A 19,557-nucleotide genomic window follows, 5' to 3' on the forward strand; every position below is an offset into this window, starting at 1 on the left:
AACTTGTATCTTGATTTGCATTATTTGTATATGGGTAAGTCTGCACCCAATTCATAACTGCAAAAACGTAACATATCTTTCATGTCATATCTTAAGCTAAAAATGTCTCTAAAGATAATCTGACTGCAGGCATGGAGAGTCCAGCACTGGATTGGTTGATTCTTACTGAAGTTGACCAATGACATGGTTGCATTCTAGGACTGTTTATAATCTTTTGAGTGTTGGTTAGGAATACTACTCAGTACAGTTCAATCAGTTATGCTAGGTTCACATCAAAGCTCTAGGAAAGGGTAGGCTGTTGTGTAAATGATACTTACTCCCACCTGGAAAGTAACTGACCTGTCAGAAATTGGGCTCTGGAAATATGTAAAACTTTTTTCCCTGCACATTTAGCGCTGTGATGAAAAGCAAGGAGCCAGTAAACCCTACCTCTTAGTGGAGTTTGAGGAGTTCTAGTCTTCAGCAGGGAAGGTACAATTGGTGTACTAACTTATACCGTTCAAGTGGGTTATAGAGTATAAAGTTGGTCTCTACTCGACCCCAGTGCTTCATCGTGAACTTAGCCTTATTATTATACTATTGAGAAAACTCCTTATTTCTTGTGCTGTAGGATCAAGCTATTTAGTATTTGTTGGATCTTCACCTGGTTTGCTTACAGGCAAATTGGATTTTTAGCATCCTCTTATACCAGTAATTTGTAAAATGGTTTACAAACGGGTTACTTCATCTGAAGAAAGACTGCCCTTAGTTTGAATTGGTTTGATCTAAATAGTAGTTGGACTATCTAAATATTGAAATTGCTTTTCCTTGATAGTATTTTATTGCAACAATGTTATAGATTAGAATTTTCCACATGAAACACAGTTTACACCTATTCTCGAAATTTGTGAATTTAATTACTTGTTAAAGGTAAATAAGGCGTTGGATCCAAACCTACTGTTTACCTATAATCGTGAAATAATTACAGGCTTTTGTGCTACTGTGGTTTTAAACTCATTACTTTTTAAATTAACTGCATTCTTTGTGTCACGTTCAAAATTGCTGACCTACAAATATATTAACACTTTTTAATTGTCAGTAAAATTTTGAAGTTCAAAAAATTGGATGTAGGTAAACTTTGCAAAAAGTAAGTGATTTCTTTGATTCTGTTAGAAACATTTTGTAAATAAATTACTCATGAAACATGTTGCTAAATCTTGAATGAATTTATTGCAAAAGACAAATAAAATTTTTGATTTAGTAATTTTTTTAGAAATGGCTGTCATTTTATATATTACCAGTTACCAAAAATGTACACCTTGGTCAAAAAGCTAAAACTCAGGGGAGGGGGGTGGTGGGGGGGGCATATATTCAGCTGTGGCCAATCACAGATACTTGGGGTTTGGACCAGCTATGACCTGTCTTTGTGGCCAGTCACAAATTCTTCAGTTTGTTTTACAAGTTTCAGAAATGTGTTTACTGGATTAACAACATAGTTGAATATGAAGTTAACCTTAAGCCTGCTGGTGGCAAGTGATTCTGACTTTGCAACCAGGGCAGACCAAAATCACACTGCATCCTTGCATCCTTTCAGTCAGTAAATTTTTGGTGTACACCTCTTTGTATAATAAATGGTATTGGCTTAATTGAATAATAGACCAGTCCATTTTAGAAATTTAGCAGGGTAAAGGTTAAAAACAAATCATGAACCTTGTCTGAGCAACATGCAATGATCCCACTGTTAGACAGCCCAGGGAAATCTGAAAAATGGTGTAGTTATGATATTATTGATCAATTGTTGCAGAAAATTGTCCATATGATAAATATTTGTTTACCTTTGTACCAACATTGAGAGTAATTGGATATTACTTTCAATCTTATTGACTTGAAACGTGGAAAAATAGAGGTGAATGCAAAGTAAATAATTTTATTGTTGAATTAAATGCATCTATATGAATATATTGTGTTTTCCTGTAGTGGAGATAAGATAATTGTTTAGGATTTAAAAATACAGGATTTCACTTACAATATTATATTGCATGTTAAAACTTTCAAAAAACTTTTTTTGTTACTTGCATGAGAAATATTTTATACCCTTGAAAAGAAATATTGATTGGAATCCTTTGCAATATTTTGAAGAGCTTTGTTGCAGAATTTTACATAAAATGTCTTGAAATGAGAGGAGCTTTTTGACTTTTTTATAAGGTAGAAAATTTTCTTTTAAAGTAGTTCTGCACGTTTGGATCGAATTTTTTTTCTACAATGTAGAATTTGATTAAACTCTGATTTTTCAAAACTTCAGAATATACATAGAAAATTCAGAAAATAAAAAAGATAGGGTCGTGTGCTTAAATTTTTGCTAGACTGATTTGAAAAATATGAACCTCACGCAATATTTCATAATGGGAGTCTACGGGAAAATTATAACTTCCATAACATTTTTGCAAATAGAATTTTTTCTACAATGTGGATTTTGACGAAACTTCTCACAGTTGTAAATAAAGACATGGCCTATAATTTGATGAAATAAAATGTGTAGGTCTGTGTGCTTATTTTTAAGATATTTGACCATGATTAAAGTGAACCGGACATTTGACGCTAATTTTAAGACATTATTTTGAATTATTAACGTGTCATATGTTTTAATACCATATTTTGACTTAAGAAATATAGCAACAGTACCATTGTAATAAATTTACTCACGGGGTGCGATTAATTTGTAAAATGATTTTCATTTCCATACGCCGAATCCATGCTTTATTCTACATTTTCCGGATAAATGACGTTAGCCTTCACTTCCAGTTTATTAAACATGCAAAACTACCTTAATAAAATTAAAACGTTGAAATCCTCTATAACTTACTAGATGACATCATTTGATGGCGATCCTATAGATTTTTTATGCTTTTTTAATGAAATGATTTCAATTAATTTAATTTTTGTTTATTTCAGGTGGAAAGTTAAATGGTCCAGTAAATGTGTTTCAGTTGATACCACAATGTTTTTCTCCTGTCTGCTACCAGGCCAGGAAACACAGGTACTCCTCCTACAAGCTTTCATATTCCGGATACATTTCAAAATTAAAAGTCTTTTAAATAAACTGAGCAATTTACAGATTTCAGTAGCAAATCTTTCTGTTTTGATTGTTATCATGTTTTTAGGTTGACTATTCAAAGAATATTGACGGCTGTTCTATTTACCTAGGCGTGGGCATTGTGGATGGCGCCCCACCTTGGTTAAAGTTTTACATGCATCTTCATATTTCAGTAACCGTTGCAATGTATGTTTTGGATTGAAACTTAACACAAGGCTTACTAGTCATCAAATCTACTAAAATAATCAAGTTAGATAACCGTTGGTTGAATTTGATTTAGATTGTGGCCCTTTTTTAACTTGAAAAAATTGATTAAAGTTTAGCACGTGGGTTGTTATCATTACTTGAAAAAAAAAAAATAATAATAATAATAATAATAATTATGAAGTAACTCATTTACATAAGTCTTGTCAAGTGATGGCCATAGTTTGACTTGCAAGCTGTCATGTGGCCGAGCATGCTGTCTTATGGACAGCTCTTGTTCTTATTATAATACTTAAATTCTGCCATGTGAGTTCTGAATGATTGATAATACAAGGATATTCATGAAGAAGGGGTGAAATGTTGGAGACTTAAATAAATATTCATTGTTGATAAATTCCTGCCATACAAGAGAGTGTTTACTTTTGTCATTGAAGATTTCATGTTTACAAAAGATATACTTCTTCAGTTTAATTGCACTTGACTGTTGCTGCGCTAGAAGGTCCTTGCATTTTCTTTCACAAAAGCTACTGTTCACAATAAAATACATTTTAAGGATGTAACCCAGTGTCAAAATTTGTAAGAAGAAATAACTGAAATTTTTGGTGAGCTTTGGGTTATTTCATCTCATTTTCACAGAAGCTGTTATATTATGTGCAAGATTTGTACTCTGCTGCAAAATTTGCATCTCCATACAAAGGCAAATTATTTACATAGGGGGTATTTTTTCTGTTCCAAGGAGGAACTGGTACAGATACATAAATGTATGATTAGAATGTTTTGTTTTTTATGCCCACGAAGGGAGGCATATGGTACTTATTGAGTACACCACCCCTACTGACTTTGGGGTCACAAGGTCAAAGGTCAAGGTCACAGGGGCCAGCGTTAACTTTTTGCATGAAGGCCTTTTACTTGCGAACCACTGCACCCAGGACCTTCAAACTTCACATGCTGATAGTACTTATTGAGTACACCACCCCTTCTGACTTTGGGGTCACCAGGTCAAAGGTCAAGGTCACAGGGGCCAACGTTAACTTCTTGCATGAAGGCACTTAACTCGCGAAATACACCACCCAGGACCTTCAAACTTCACATGCTGATAGTACTTATTGAGTACACCACTCTTACTGACTTTGGGGTTACCAGGTCAAAGGTCAAGGTCACAGGGGCCAACGTTAACTTTTGCATGAAGGCACTTTACTTGCGAACCACTTCACCCAGGACCTTCAAACTTTACATGCTGATAGTACTTTATGAGTACACCTATCCTACTAACTTTGGGGTCACCAGGTCAAAGGTCAAGGTCACAGGGGCCAACGTTAACTTTTTGCATGAAGGCACTTTTCATGCAAACCACTTCACCCAGGACCTTCAAACTTCACATGTTGATAGTACTTATTGAGTACACCACCCCTACTGACTTTGGGGTCACCAGGTCAAAGGTCAAGGTGCTGCAGGGGCATTTGTCACCATTAGTGACAGCTCTTGTTTTGGTCATAAAAATACACTGTGCACATTTTGGATGAACATTTATTTTGGGATTAATTTTCTTTAAGAATTAGATTTAGCAAAATACAAAGGAAATGGCACATTTTTTAACCAAAGTATATCATGCTATTGTTTAAGTTTCCTTTACTTAGGAATAAATTGTGCCATGGTAATGATTTTTAGCTCGACTATTCGAAGAATAGTCTAGCTATTCTACTCACCCTGGTGTCGGCGTCGGCGTCAGCATCACACCTTGGTTAAGTTTTTGCATGCAAGTACATACAGCCATCAATTAAAGGCATATAGCTTTGAAACTTATTTTTTCTTTTTCTAGGTCAATTACCAACCTCTCTGGGTCAAGTCCCATAACTCTGACATGTATTTTGAGCAAATTATGCCCCCTTTTGGAAAATTTTGGTTAAAGTTTTACATGCAAGTTACTATCTCCAAAACTAATGCAGATATTGATTTGAAACTTCACATGTGTCTTCGGGGTTATAAAACTAGTTGATAGCAGCAAGTCCCATAACTGATATGCATTTTGGTCAAATTATTCCCCCTTTTGAACTTAAAACTCTTTTGATATTTAACCTTTTTAGGTAATATTTTCCTGCCTCTGGGACAATGTTTCGAATAGTCGAGCTTTGCTGTCTTACGGACAGCTCTTGTTAAGTTTTGTTTTACATGAAGAAACATTATGATTATAACAAAAACATTTTTGATATTACATGTTTTTGCACACTGTTTGCCATTTTTAAAGCTGAAAAGTTCATAAAATCAGTCTAAAGTGTTTAATTGGAATCACAATTTGATACTTTGCCATAAATTCATGATTTATTGTTAGAAATTTAAATATAAAAGAGAGGTTCTTGAAACTTGAGTGAATTAATTGTTTATTCATTGTAAATAGCTAGCATGCTATGGGTTCTCTTATATAAAATTAAGATTATTGTTATCTTTGCCTTTCTGAACTCATAAATCAAAGGTTTCTAGTGTCTTAAATTTTTAATGTAATATTGTTTTGGATAAGTTCAGATACGATACTGTATTGTGATAGAAACACCAGGGCATAAAGTGCTAGAGAACAAATATAGGATAGAATAATTTGATTAGGATATTGCAGGTTCTGTATATAGTTTAGCAGAGGTAATTGATTAAATTATCTTTCTGTTTGGTCAGTTCTCAGACTTTGAATCAGATGGCACCAAGCATGGAATTGTTACGGTTTGCTTCAGGAAGGGAAGCAATGCACCATTCACACTTAAACAGCTATCATAGTGGCCTCAAATTTTTCATCATTCAAAACTCTACTTGTTCTGTTTTTTTAGCTTAACAGAACTAAATTGCTCAGGGTGAGCTATTACTAAAGGTAGATAGTTTGCCGTCTGTTGTCCTAAACTTTGCTCAATGTAGGCTATTAATAAAGATAGATGTTTTGCCATCTGTTGTCCTGAACTTTGCTCAATGTAGGCTATTAATAAAGATAGATGTTTTGCCATCTATTGTCCTGAACTTTGCTCAATGTAGGCTATTAATAAAGATAGATGTTTTGCCATCTATTGTCCTGAACTTTGCTCAATGTAGGCTATTAATAAAGATAGATGTTTTGCCATCTTTTGTTCTGAACTTTGTTCAATGTAGGCTATTAATAAAGGTAGATAGTTTGCTGTCTGTTGTCCTGAACTTTGCTCAATGTAGGCTTTTAATAAAGATAGATGTTTTGCCATCTATTGTCCTGAACTTTGTTCAGGGTGTGCTATTGGTAAAGTAGATGGTTTTCTGATTTACTGCAGGTAGTCACTGCCTGTGTTAGAAATAGAAAAATATTTAAAACCTTCTTGTCATTAACTACTGTGAAATCATTAATATTCATGGGGACTAATTTTCGTGGATTTCGTGGTTGAGTCAATCCACGAAATTTAATCCCAACGAACAAGTAAAATTCCCATTCGTTTTATGTTCAAAAGTCGAAATCCACAAATTCATATCCCCATGAAATTGCTGTTTTGACCAAAACCAGGAAATTTCATGCCCACGAAATTTAATGATTTCACAGTACTTGATGGATCTTCACCAAGCTTGGTTTGTAGCACTCTTTGTTGGACATCTCTCAAGTTTGTTCAAATGGTTACACATTTTGGGGAGGTTGAAACAGTAGTAAGGAAATCTTTAAAAATATACTGGGCATCATTGAAAAGTTACCACTTGATATATACCTCTTTACTTTTTTTATACAATATCGACGTCACTTTTTCATGGCCTGTGCACGGTCTAATACTCAGTCTGATCATGTCTCCAAACCTATTTCATGACTGTCAGGTGAGAACAGCACATACGACGTGCAATTTCACGACATGAAAGTGCGGCGTCATCCATGCCAATGGCCTGATGGCATTGATCGTGCCTTAAACATGGCATTCTTAGCAAGGATATTCTGTTTTTTTAACGTATTCCTTTTAGTCTGTCGACTAACTTTTAAGTGCGATGAATGATTTGCGATAGAATTTTCGTACATGTCGACATTGCTGGAAGTCATTTTGCACGTGCAGCCCGTGCCTCAAATGGAGTTAATCGAATGTGACAAATCTTTACACCAGTGACGTCTTAGTTGCATCAAAAATGTAGTCGTGTTATGCTTTTAACACAGTCCAATGCGATTTTTAGCTCACCTGTCACAAAGTGACAAGGTGAGCTTTTGTGATCGCGCGGTGTCCGTCGTGCGTGCGTGCGTGCGTCTGCGTGTGTGCGTCCGTAAACTTTTGCTTGTGACCACTCTAGAGGTCACATTTTTCATGGGATCTTTATGAAAGTTGGTCAGAATGTTCATCTTGATGACATCTAGGTCAAGTTTGAAACTGGGTCACGTGCCTTCAAAAACTAGGTCAGTAGGTCTAAAAATAGAAAAACCTTGTGACCTCTCTAAAAGGCCATATATTTCACAAGATGTTCATGAAAATTAGTCAGAATGTTCACCTTGATGATATCTAGGCCAAGTTCGAAACTGGGTCACGTGCCATCAAAAACTAGGTCAGTAGGTCTAAAAATAGAAAAACCTTGTGACCTCTCTAGAGGCCATATATTTCACCAGGTCTTCATGAAAATTGGTCAGAACGTTCATCTTGATGATATCTAGGTCAAGTTTGAAACCGGATCACGTGCAATCAAAAACTAGGTCAGTAGGTCAAATAATAGAAAAACCTTGTGACCTTTCTAAAGGCCACATTTTTCATGGGATCTGTATGAAAGTTGGTCTGAATGTTCATCTTGATGATATCTAGTTCAAGTTCGAAACTGGGTCATGTGCGGTCAAAAACTAGGTCAGTAGGTCTAAAAATAGGAAAACCTTGTGACCTCTCTAGAGGCCATATATTTCATGAGATTTTCATGAAAATTGGTCAGAATGTTCACCTTGATGATATCTAGATCAAGTTTGAAACTGGGTCACGTGCCTTTAAAAACTAGGTCAGTAGGTCAAATAATAGAAAAACCTTGTGACCTCTCTAGAGGCCATATTTTTCATGGGATCTGTATGAAAGTTGGTCTGAATGTTCATCTTAATGATATCTAGGTCAAGTTTGAAACTGGGTCAACTGCGGTCAAAAACTATGTCAGTAGGTCTAAAATTATTAAAATCTTTTGACCTCTCTAGAGGCCATATTTTTCAATGGATCTTCATGAAAATTGATCTGAAAGTTCACCTTGATGATATCTAGGTCAGTTTTGAAACTGGGTCACGTGCGGTCAAAAACTAGGCCAGTAGGTATAAAAATACAAAAACCTTGTGACCTCTCTAGAGGCCATATTTTTCATGAGATCTTCATGAAAGTTAGTGAGAATGTTCACCTTGATGATAACTAGATAAAATTCAAAACAGGGTCACGTACCTTCGAAAACTAGGTCAGTAGGTCAAATAATAGAAAAACCTTGTGACCTCTCTAGAGACCATATTTTTCAATGGATCTTCTTGAAAATTGGTCAGAATTTTTATCTTGATAATATCTAGGTCAAGTTCAAAACTGGGTCACATGAGCTCAAAAACTAGGTCACTATGTCAAATAATAGAAAAAACGACGTCATACTCAAAACTGGGTCATGTGGGAAGAGGTGAGCGATTCAGGACCATCATGGTCCTCTTGTTAAAATATAAGGGCCATTAGGGTGGTAACTTTTCAGTGATGCTGAGTATATTTTAATGAACTGCCTTGCTCACCATACTTGGTCAGAAGGTCATGTTCCTCCTTATTTGAGCAACTTTGATCCATTTGGGCCTGTGTGATGTTGAAAATAAAATGTTACTGCATATTTTTGACCTTCTGTGTTTTCAGGGTTGAAGAGTACAATAAAAAGAAGCACCAGCTTATGACACTGAAGGTACTGTTCTCATTTTGATGCTTTTATTTCACTGGGACAAAATATATAAGAATTGCAGGAAATTTCATTTAAAAAATATTAAAGAACTTTTTTTTTCTCACTTTCTTCTTAAATGTTACATGTGTGAATGTTGTCATTTGAAGCCCCTTCCATCTAAAATCTAAGATTACTGATAGATTACATCGAAAAAATGATGTAAAACAAACTAACATCATGTAAACCAGTTAAATGCTAGAAGTCAAAATATTGGCAGTTGTAAAAGAATATTGTGTTGGATTTTTGCTGATTTTTAATAGAAGTTTGCATATATATTTTGGATTTGATTATACATAGTAAGGAATTGCAAATATATAAATAAAAAAAAGCATTTGAATGTTCTTTTTGAACAAAAAATACGCATTTTGAGTCCATCTGATTTTTTGAAGAAAAAAAAAGATAAGTTATTGTCATCACTTGATTGGCGTCGGTGTCGGCGTTGCCTGGTTAAGTTTTATGTTTAGGTCAGCTTTTCTCCTGAACTACCAAAGGTATTGCTTTGAAACTTGCAACACTTGTTCACCATCAATAGCTGACCCTGTACATTAAGAAACATAACTCTGTCCTGCTTTTTGCAAGAATTGTTGCCCCTTTTGGACTTAGAAAATCAGATTTCTTGGTTAAGTTTTATATTTAGGTCAGCTTTTCTCATAAACTATCAAAGCTATTGCTTTAAAACTTTCAACACTTGTTCACCATCAAAAGCTGACCTTGTACAGCAAGAAACATAACTCTGTCATGCTTTTTGCAAGAATTATGGCCCCTTTTGGACTTAGAAAATCAGATTTCTTGGTTAAGTTTTATATTTAGGTCAGCTTTTCTCATAAACTATCAAAGCTATTGCTTTAAAACTTACAACACTTGTTCACCAACATAAGCTGACCCTGTACAGCAAGAAACATAACTCTGTCCTGCTTTTTGCAAGAATTATGGCCCCTTTTGGACTTAGAAAATATCAGATTTATTGGTTAAGTTTTATGTTTAGGTAAACTTTTCTCTTAAACTATCAAAGCTGTTGCTTTGAAACTTGCAACTGTTGTTCACCATCATAAACTGACTCTGTACATCAAGAAACATAACTCCATCCTGCTTTTTGCAAGAATTATGGCCCTTTTTGGACTTAGAAAATCATGGGACAATTTTTCTATTATACAAAAAAATCAGATGAGCGTCAGCACCCGCAAGGTGGTGCTCTTGTTTACAAAATTATTTTAATGCTGAATATATTACTTTAAGGAGTGCAATATTTTTGTATTTCAAAGCAACAAAAATAGATCTGAGAACCTTGCACAACCTCCCACAAAATCAGCAGTGGATTGTTCAAAATGATTATTAGTTTGCCTTTACTAATCTGTGACTTTAAATGGATTTCTGAAGTAAAACAAAGATGATTTATTGGTAATATATCTGAATTAAATATTTACTCAGTCTTGAAGAGTACTTCATGATTTCCATTTGGCAGGTTATTTAGCATATTGAGAATGCTACTTGATGGCAGTTGATGTGATTTGTGAAATTCATTGATAATTTTACAGGGAGACTTTCTTACAAAGAATTGTAAAATTCCCTATGAAATATATTTATACTTTTAGTATAGGTCCGAAAAACAATAATCATAAAAGAGTAAAACACAAAATTTCTTTCTTTTTTATTTTTATTCAATGTATTTATTGTGGCAACTGAAGAACTTTGCATGGTTTGTACATTTTACTGTTTCTCAGCAATTTTTGTTAGACAATTCATGATTTCATACAAAAAGAAATATCATTGTGGAACACTGTTACCATTCAATATGTTATCTTAATGTGGAATTTGGCATCAATTTGACACTATCCTTAATCAATACTGATATATAGGGGTAAGATTTCATGGACTAAACTTCTTCATTGATTGAATGATTGATCGATTAAACAATGATTAATTATTGATGAACTGTTTAAGACAGAGGACTGAAAGTTTCGGGGATGGAATTTTTTTGTCTGATAGGTTAAATGTTTCACTTACAGTTTTTTTTTTTATCTTGACTAAGTGGTTCCGTTAATATTATAAAACATAGGAAATAGTGAAATTAGAATAAATAGATTATGAAATTTTTGATGTTACGCTACATTATTGCAATAAATTTTATGAAAATTTAATACCGGTAATAATAATTTAATTTTTTTTTTATTCAGGAAAAGAGAAAATCACAGATTGACAGTGAATCTAGGAGGCTTGAACTGTTAAAGAAAAGATTTGCTTTGCACAAAGAACTTGTGAGTATTTGCTATGTAAATTACTATGAAGTATTTGATATTTGTGAGGGACTAATTTTCACGGGTTTCCATGACGTTACACCCTAACATAAAAATTTATATCCCCACAACATAGTCATTTCATGAGATAGTCACAAGATTTTGGCCCAAACCACAAGATTTCATTCCTCTGAAATAAAATTTCAAAAATTGGTTTAAAATAAAGATGTATATGAATGCAAAAATGTTTTGATTTTCTAATTTGAAAAGAACTATAATTGTAAAAATATATGATAAATTAAAATTTCTAATGGAAATATGCAGGGACGTATTATGTTATGACGCCGATGTCCGTCTGTCCGTCAGTCCATTAGCAATTTGTGTCTACTCTGTAACTCTGAACCCCTTGAAGGATTTCAAAGAAACTTGACACAAATGTTTGAGACTACATGCAGAACGCTTATTTTGGATGGCTTGCTTCAAAGTCAATGTCACCCTTAGGGGTCAAAGGTCGTATGACTTTGTTTCGTGTTTGCTCTGTAACTCTTGAACTGCTTGAAGGATTTTAAAGAAACTTGGCACAAATGTTCACCACATCAAGACGACGTGCAGAGCGCATGTTTTGGATGGCATGCTTCAAGGTCAAGATCAAATTTAGGGGTCAAAGGTCATATTTGTAACTCTTGAACCCCTTGAATGATTTCGAAGAAACTTGACACGTTCACCACATCGAGACGATGTGCAGAGTGCATGTTTTGGATGGCTCACTTCAAGGTTAGGTGATACTTAGGAGTCAAAGGTCATACCTTTGGGCGTATATTGCTCCGCATTACAGTGCTTTTGTTTTAGATTGGATGTCCAGTGACATCTGTCATTTCTAGTTTAGTAAGGGAATGAAATAGTAAATAAGAATACAAAGATCATAGCATATCATTTCAATATCAGACTGAAGGATGAATGATCCATAAGCATATCATTTCAATATCAGACTGAAGGATGAATGATCCATAAGCATATCAATTCAATATCAGACTGAAGGATGAATGATCCATAAGCATATCATTTCAATATCAGACTGAAGGATGAATGATCCATAAGCATATCAATTCAATATCAGACTGAAGGATGAATGATCCATAAGCATATCATTTCAATATCAGACTGAAGGATGAATGATCCATAAGCATATCATTTCAATATCAGACTGAAGGATGAATGATCCATAAGCATATCATTTCAATATGAATGATCCATATTTCAGCCATTTTAATAATGCTTTTGTTTTGCAGTACGAGTGTTCTAAATCTTCAGAAGGTTTAACAGTACCAGAGGAAGAGTACAATCTGTATAAGGAGAAAGAAGAAAGTAACATTGAGAAAGTAGAGGCTGTCATTTACAGGTTTGCTCTAGTAAATTTTTTATTTAGATATGGGGAAATAGTACTACAGTTATAAAAAGGGTTTTATTTCATGAAAAATGGAGTTGAACTAAGGTGACACAGATGATTGTTTTCATGGACAAAAATGATGATTATCTTTAAGGCATGCTTTTGAACCATAAGAAATAACAAATGAGAGTCTTCAGAAAGCTGTAAAATGTTAAATAAAATTGTTTGATAAATGCACAACTTAATTAAGTGCAGATGTTTGTTATGTGAAGAAAGGAAGAAGATAAATTGTTAGCTTGTTGCCAATTTCATGTCACTGGGAAAAAATTGATTACAAGATAACATTTAGAATAAAACGTCTATCTGTTGGGAAAAAAAAGTATTTAAAACATCTTTTTATGTAGAGTTTAGATTATGCCATCTTTTATATTCCGTACTCAAAAACACACGGTAATATAAAAATGTTCCATTGTCCTATTTATATGTACTTCCCTGAAAGTGGAGTTTTTAGCTTCATTATTTGAGGCATAAGGCAGGCTGTTGTACATATATTCACCTTTGCATTGCCTTCCGTTTCTATGTTCGCATTATATTCAGGTTCAAGTTTTATGGCAGGCTTCTCAGTTTCACTATATCTTCTTGAATGCTGCTCCTATTATCATCAAACCTTGCATAAGATTAAATATTGGTAAGGGGCAGACATCTTATGATAAGGGTCAGCAACTTTATAAAAACTTTTCTCACAGTAACTTGCACTTTGTATCTCACATAATTACATAGCATCTTTCACACTCCCCCGACCCATATCTACCCTCCACTCCCTGCAAACAAGACCAAAAAAAAAACACTAACACTTACCACATTTATATAATATAGTGTTCTTAATATCCCTCACACTCCAACCCCCTCCCAACTTCTACCCCACACCCTTGTCATGACATCCCTCTTTTATCAAGTCTTACACTGACTTGTTTATATATTATGTATATTTGGTATTGTGTCTTAGTAACCCAAACCATCACCCCCAACTTCTAACCTCTGTTACCCCTCGCTCACCACATCCCCTATGCCAAAAAAAAAAAAAAAAAAAGGAAAAAAAAAATATGCTTCTTAAATTAACTTAAATGTTATTTTGTTTCTAAATTTCTATGATATCCCAAGACTGCCTCCACCCCACCCACCCAACCCGGATTTTTTACACTTCTCACATTTATATCTTAGTGTCAATAATTTTTCTAACTATACCCCTCCCCTGACTTCTACAGTCCCAACCTGAAAAAAAAAATAACTACCTCCTCTTTCCTCATTTTTTTTCATAGAACACCTTCACCTCTCCTTCACCATTTTCTCTTTTCGGTAGTCAAAATTTTTCAAGCTAGCATTGAAAGCAAACAGCCATTAAATTTTTCATTTTTAGCTCATCTGATTTTTTGAAAAAAAATGATGAGTTATTGTCATCACTTGAGCGGTTGTCGGCGTCGGCGTCGGCGTCGGCGTCTGCGTCGGCGTTGCCTGGTTAAGTTTTATGTTTAGGTCAGCTTTTCTCCTAAACTATCAAAGCTATTGCTTTGAAACTTGGAATACTTGTTCACCATCATAAGCTGACCCTGTATAGCAAGAAACATAACTCCATCTTGATTTTTGCAAGATTTATGGCCCCTTTTGTACTTAGAAAATATCAGATTTCTTGGTTAAGTTTTATGTTTAGGTCAACTTTTCTCCTAAACTATCAAAGCTATTGCTTTGAAACTTGGAATACTTGTTCACCATCATAAGCAGACCCTGTACATCAAGAAACATAACTCCATCTTGCTTTTTGCAAGAATTATTGCCCCTTTTGGACTTAGAAAATCAGTTTTCTTGGTTAAGTTTTATGTTTAGGTCAGCTTTTCTCCTAAACTGTCAAAGCTATTGCTTTAAAACTTGCAACACTTGTTCACCATCATAAGTTGACCCTGTACAGCAAGAGACATAACTCCATCCTGCTTTTTGCAAGATTTATGGCCCTTTTTGGACTTAGAAAATATCAGATTTCTTGGTTAAGTTTTATGTTCCACCATCATAAGCTGACCCTGTACAGCAAGCAACATAACTCCATCCTGCTTTTTGCAATAATTATTGCCCCTTTTGGACTTAGAAAATCATTTTCTTGGTTGAGTATTATGTTTAAGTCAACTTTTCTCATAAACTATCAAAGCTATTGCTTTAAAACTTGCAACAGTTTTTCACCATCATAAGTGGACACTGAACATCAAGAAACATAACTCTGTCCTGCTTTTTGCAAGAATGATGGCCCTTTTTAGACTTAGAAAATCATGGGTAGGACAATATTTCTAATACACAAAAAAAAATCAGATGAGCGTCAGCACCCGCAAGGCGGTGCTCTTGTTATTAAATTTTAGTATGATATAATACCAGTACATCAATTATTGATATAATACTAGTACATCTTGATCATAGATTAAAGAAAGAGCACGAAAATATTCGACAGCAGACAGTGAAAGCTATACTGGGAGAACAGGGTAGTTTACAGGAGGACGGTAGACTAGCCAAGCTAGAACAAGAGGAGGTTAGACAGAAGTTAGCTACCTACCATACCAAAGCAACGAAAGATCCAGACCCATTTCATCAACTGTATGAACTGAGAAGAGGTATAATTTAAGAATAATAATATTCTTTCATAATATTTTAAGAAATATTCTAACACTTTTAAGAATTTCTTTTAAATAGATATAAATAAAGAAGGATTTTACTGTGTATTGTCTTGTCGATTAGAAAACATTTCGCAAAACGACCTACTTTTGGCTATTCCAGTTTACTCCCTCATATTTAAAACTGCATTTTATTCCAGATTAGTATCCCTTCCTTGTGTAATTTGAACTTGTTAGATTGGAAATAGATTTTAGTTTTGCATACTTTGTTGGCAAATAAAACATGTTTTTTGTTCAGATGTGGCGTAATCTAATCACAAAGGCCTGAGTGATTGAATTACGATGCATCTGAACTCAAAACTGTGTTTTATTTGCCAACACAGAATGCAAAACTAAAATCTATTTCCCCAAATATATCTCAAACAGTGAATTTGACATTGAATAAAATCTGTTTTAAGTTTAGATGTCACAAGTACGCAGCTTGATTGATATCATTATACACATCTGAACACTGTTTCATTTAAGAGAAAGTCACTGAGAGATATCATTGTGATTCTAACATGGTATCAAGGAGTACTGTCTACATCCTTGATATCATCTACAAAAAATATACCCCTTTTGTGTTGTTTTCTTTCACGCAACTATGATGTTCGACACATACAGTGATTTTATTGCATAATACTTCACAGTTTCAGTCTTTTTATAGGAAAACAAACCAGTTCATATTAGAATGTTACGTTTCACTATCCACTTTCGAAAATTATTTTATATTTTGGGAGAATATTGATTTATTTTATCAAAATAGATTTATTAAATAATGGCCTGTATAAGAAAATTTAGTGATAGAAATATTGCATTGATTCTTGTCAGGGTTGAAGTTTATTTTAGATAAAAATAAAACTGACTTTAGAGATAATTGAATTATAATAAGCTGCTGACCTCTTTATGAAGTTACTTCCCTTTGACATGTATTGACAAAATAGCACTTCATATTCTTACCAGAAATTTACCTACTCGTATGTTTGTTTGTAGATCAGAGGAAGCGCAGCACTCTTTCGGAAGGAGAGGAACCAGAAGTTCATTTTCCATTTAAAACAAACCCTTTCAACAAGGAATCTCTTCAACCTAAGTTTTCTGGACAATCTATTTTTGTATCTCCCAATCCTTGTGTATTCAACAACAATAATAGTCATAAAGAAGCAGCCATTGTAAAAGAACTGTGTGGGTTCGGAGATGGTTTTGTAGAGAAGTGGAGTGCAGGGCTTTCAGATAGTGAACCAGGCTATGATCCAATATTCATGTCCCTAAATGGTAAGATATATGTTTTTGTCTTTCTGTATATAAAGTTATAAGTTATATACAAAAGTTTTATGTATATGAGGGCTTATTGGAGTCTCACATGTCCATCCATCCATTCATAAAACTATCAGCAATTGTATACCTCATCAAGGCAATGTGGTCTAACTAGGTCACTAAGGTCAAGGTCAAGGTCACATTTAGAGGCCAAAGGTTAAAAATGCTTTTATTTGATGTCAGATCAAAATCTTCTAGACTTCTGAAAAGATTTTCATGAAACTGGCATTGGTAACTCACCTCATCAAAATAAGACGCAGAGTGCAAGAACTAGGTAACTATGTACAACTCCTTTTGCTGTATCAAAGGCCCTTCAATGTTTGAATAAGGATCTGTTTTGTTTGTACAATAAGCTTGGAAAAACAGATTTTTAAAAATTTTAGCACTGCCAACAAAGAGTGAAAATTTCAGTTGGTAAGTTGTAGTCTACTGGTAAAAGTTCAGTTCTTGGCCTGTTTTCAGGGTGTCAATAGATTTAAATCTGTTTGATTTAATAAGTTGTTAGTGCCATTCAGTGGACACAACATGTATTAAATTACAGGAAAAAAATACAATATATAAAATGATTATTTTCCTGTTTGCGCAGTGCCAATGGATGCACGTAGCTGGTCAGGTGTTGGCTGGTCGGAGACGGGCAGTAAAAATGTGGAGCTGTTACACCAGAAACTCGTAGATCTAAAAATAGAAATGCAGAAACTAAATGATGATAATGGAGGGCAGTTATTGTTTGTAAGTAAACTGACATTTTTATTTCTGATTTATTGACAGGAAGTGCTGTGGTAATTCATCTTCTGTTCTATAAATTGTTGGAAAAGCCTCCAATCTGTTTGTGTAGATATAAATTGTTTGAAAAGTCTCCGATCTTTTTGTGCACATTAATTTTTTTTTTTTAAAGTTGTATGACATATCAATTGTAAAAAATGATTATGTGTCAATGTGACTGAAATCAACCCAATTAAATGCAATTACACTAAAATGAAATTCCAAATCCGTGCAAAACAAACTTATTTGATATGTCTTTGGAAATATCAAACAAAGTCACATGACTTAAGATGTTGTTATTATTTCTGGTCCTTTGGGATCATTGAATCCATTCATGTCCAGCTTACAAAAACTGGATCGGTAGAATGTCGTATCTTTATATTCTAGGCTTCTTGTTGTTAATTTTTTCCCACCCATACCAAACTTACTGCACACTTTAAAAAGAAGTCAAATAATCCGTAGTTTCAGATATTGTAATTTTACAGTTTCCTGCAAGAGTCACTTCTGCACTTAATCAGTCATTATATAACAGTACAAGTATACCCTGTTATTACTTACTTAAACATAAACAATGGTATTCTCCCTATAAACTGACTGATATTCATGCATTTAGTTTGGAATAGACAGATGTTGCTTTCCTCCAACAGCTCGTGTTTTTTAGCTCACCTGTCACAAAGTGACAAGGTGAGCTTTTGTGATCGCGCGGTGTCCGTCATCCGTCCGTGCATCCATAAACTTTTGCTTGTGACCACTGTAGAGGTCACATTTTTCATGGGATCTTTATGAAATTTGGTCAGAATGTTTACCTTGATGATATCTAGGTTAAGTTTGAAACTGGGTCACATGCCTTCAAAAACTAGGTCAGTAGGTCTAAATATAGAAAAACCTTGTGACCTCTCTAGAGGCCATATATTTCACAAGATTTTCATGAAAATTGGTCAGAACGTTCACCTTGATGATATCTAGGTCAAGTTCGAAACTGGGTTACGTGCCTTCAAAAACTAGGTCAGTAGGTCAAATAATAGAAAAACCTTGTGACCTCTCTAAAGGCCATATTTTTCATGGGATCTGTATGAAAGTTGGTCTAAATGTTCATCTTGATGATATCTAGGTCAAGTTCGAAAGTGGGTCACGTGCGGTCAAAAACTAGGTCAGTAGGTCTAAAAATAGAAAAACCTTGTGACCTTTCTAGAGGCCATATATTTCACAAGGTCTTCATGAAAATTTGTCAGAACGTTCACCTTGATGATATCTAGGTCAAGTTTGAAACTGGGTCACGTGCCATCAAAAACTAGGTCAGTAGGTCAAATAATAGAAAAACTTTGTGACCTCTCTAAGGGCCATATTTTTCATGGGATCTGTATGAAAGTTGGTCTGAATGTTCATCTTGATGATATCTAGGTCAAGTTCGGAACTGGGTCATGTGCTGTCAAAAACTAGGTCAGTAGGTCTAAAAATAGAAAAACCTTGTGACCTCTCTAGAGGCCATATATTTCACGAAATCTTCATGAAAATTGGTGAGAATGTTCACCTTGATGATATCTAGGTCAAGTTCGAAACTGGGTCACGTGCCTTCAAAAAACTAGGTCAGTAGGTCAAATAATAGAAAAACCTTGTGACCTCTCTAAGGGCCATATTTTCCATGGGATCTGTATGAAAGTTGGTCTGAATGTTCATCTTGATGATATCTAGGTCAGGTTCAAAAGTGGGTCACATGCCATCAAAAACTAGGTCAGTAGGTCAAATAATAGAAAAACCTTGTGACCCGATAGATTGTGTATGCGATAGAGGCTGTATTTTTCAACTGATCTTCATGAAATTTGGTCAGAATGATAACCTTGATGAAATCTGGGCCCAGTTTGAAAATGGGTCATCTTGGGTCAAAAACTAGGTCACTAGGTCAGATCAAAGAAAAACCTTGTGTATGCGATAGAGGCTGTATTTTTAGCTCACCTGTCACATAGTGACAAGGTGAGCTTTTGTGATCACGCAGCGTCCGTC

General features: G+C 34.5%; 1 protein-coding gene across 1 annotated transcript in view; it reads left to right on the plus strand.

The window, feature by feature from the left end:
* Positions 1 to 19,557, plus strand: part of LOC123525691 (titin homolog) — a 122,807-nt gene that overhangs the window by 43,962 nt on the left and 59,288 nt on the right. The window contains exons 6-12 of the mRNA XM_053538883.1: positions 2,932 to 3,016; positions 9,088 to 9,133; positions 11,344 to 11,424; positions 12,693 to 12,802; positions 15,251 to 15,441; positions 16,474 to 16,752; positions 17,381 to 17,523. Coding sequence (XP_053394858.1) covers positions 2,932 to 3,016; positions 9,088 to 9,133; positions 11,344 to 11,424; positions 12,693 to 12,802; positions 15,251 to 15,441; positions 16,474 to 16,752; positions 17,381 to 17,523 — 935 coding nt within the window. The remainder of the gene's footprint in view (positions 1 to 2,931; positions 3,017 to 9,087; positions 9,134 to 11,343; positions 11,425 to 12,692; positions 12,803 to 15,250; positions 15,442 to 16,473; positions 16,753 to 17,380; positions 17,524 to 19,557) is intronic.

Source organism: Mercenaria mercenaria, chromosome 3 (assembly GCF_021730395.1).
Source record: "Mercenaria mercenaria strain notata chromosome 3, MADL_Memer_1, whole genome shotgun sequence".
Lineage (NCBI taxonomy): Eukaryota > Metazoa > Mollusca > Bivalvia > Venerida > Veneridae > Mercenaria > Mercenaria mercenaria.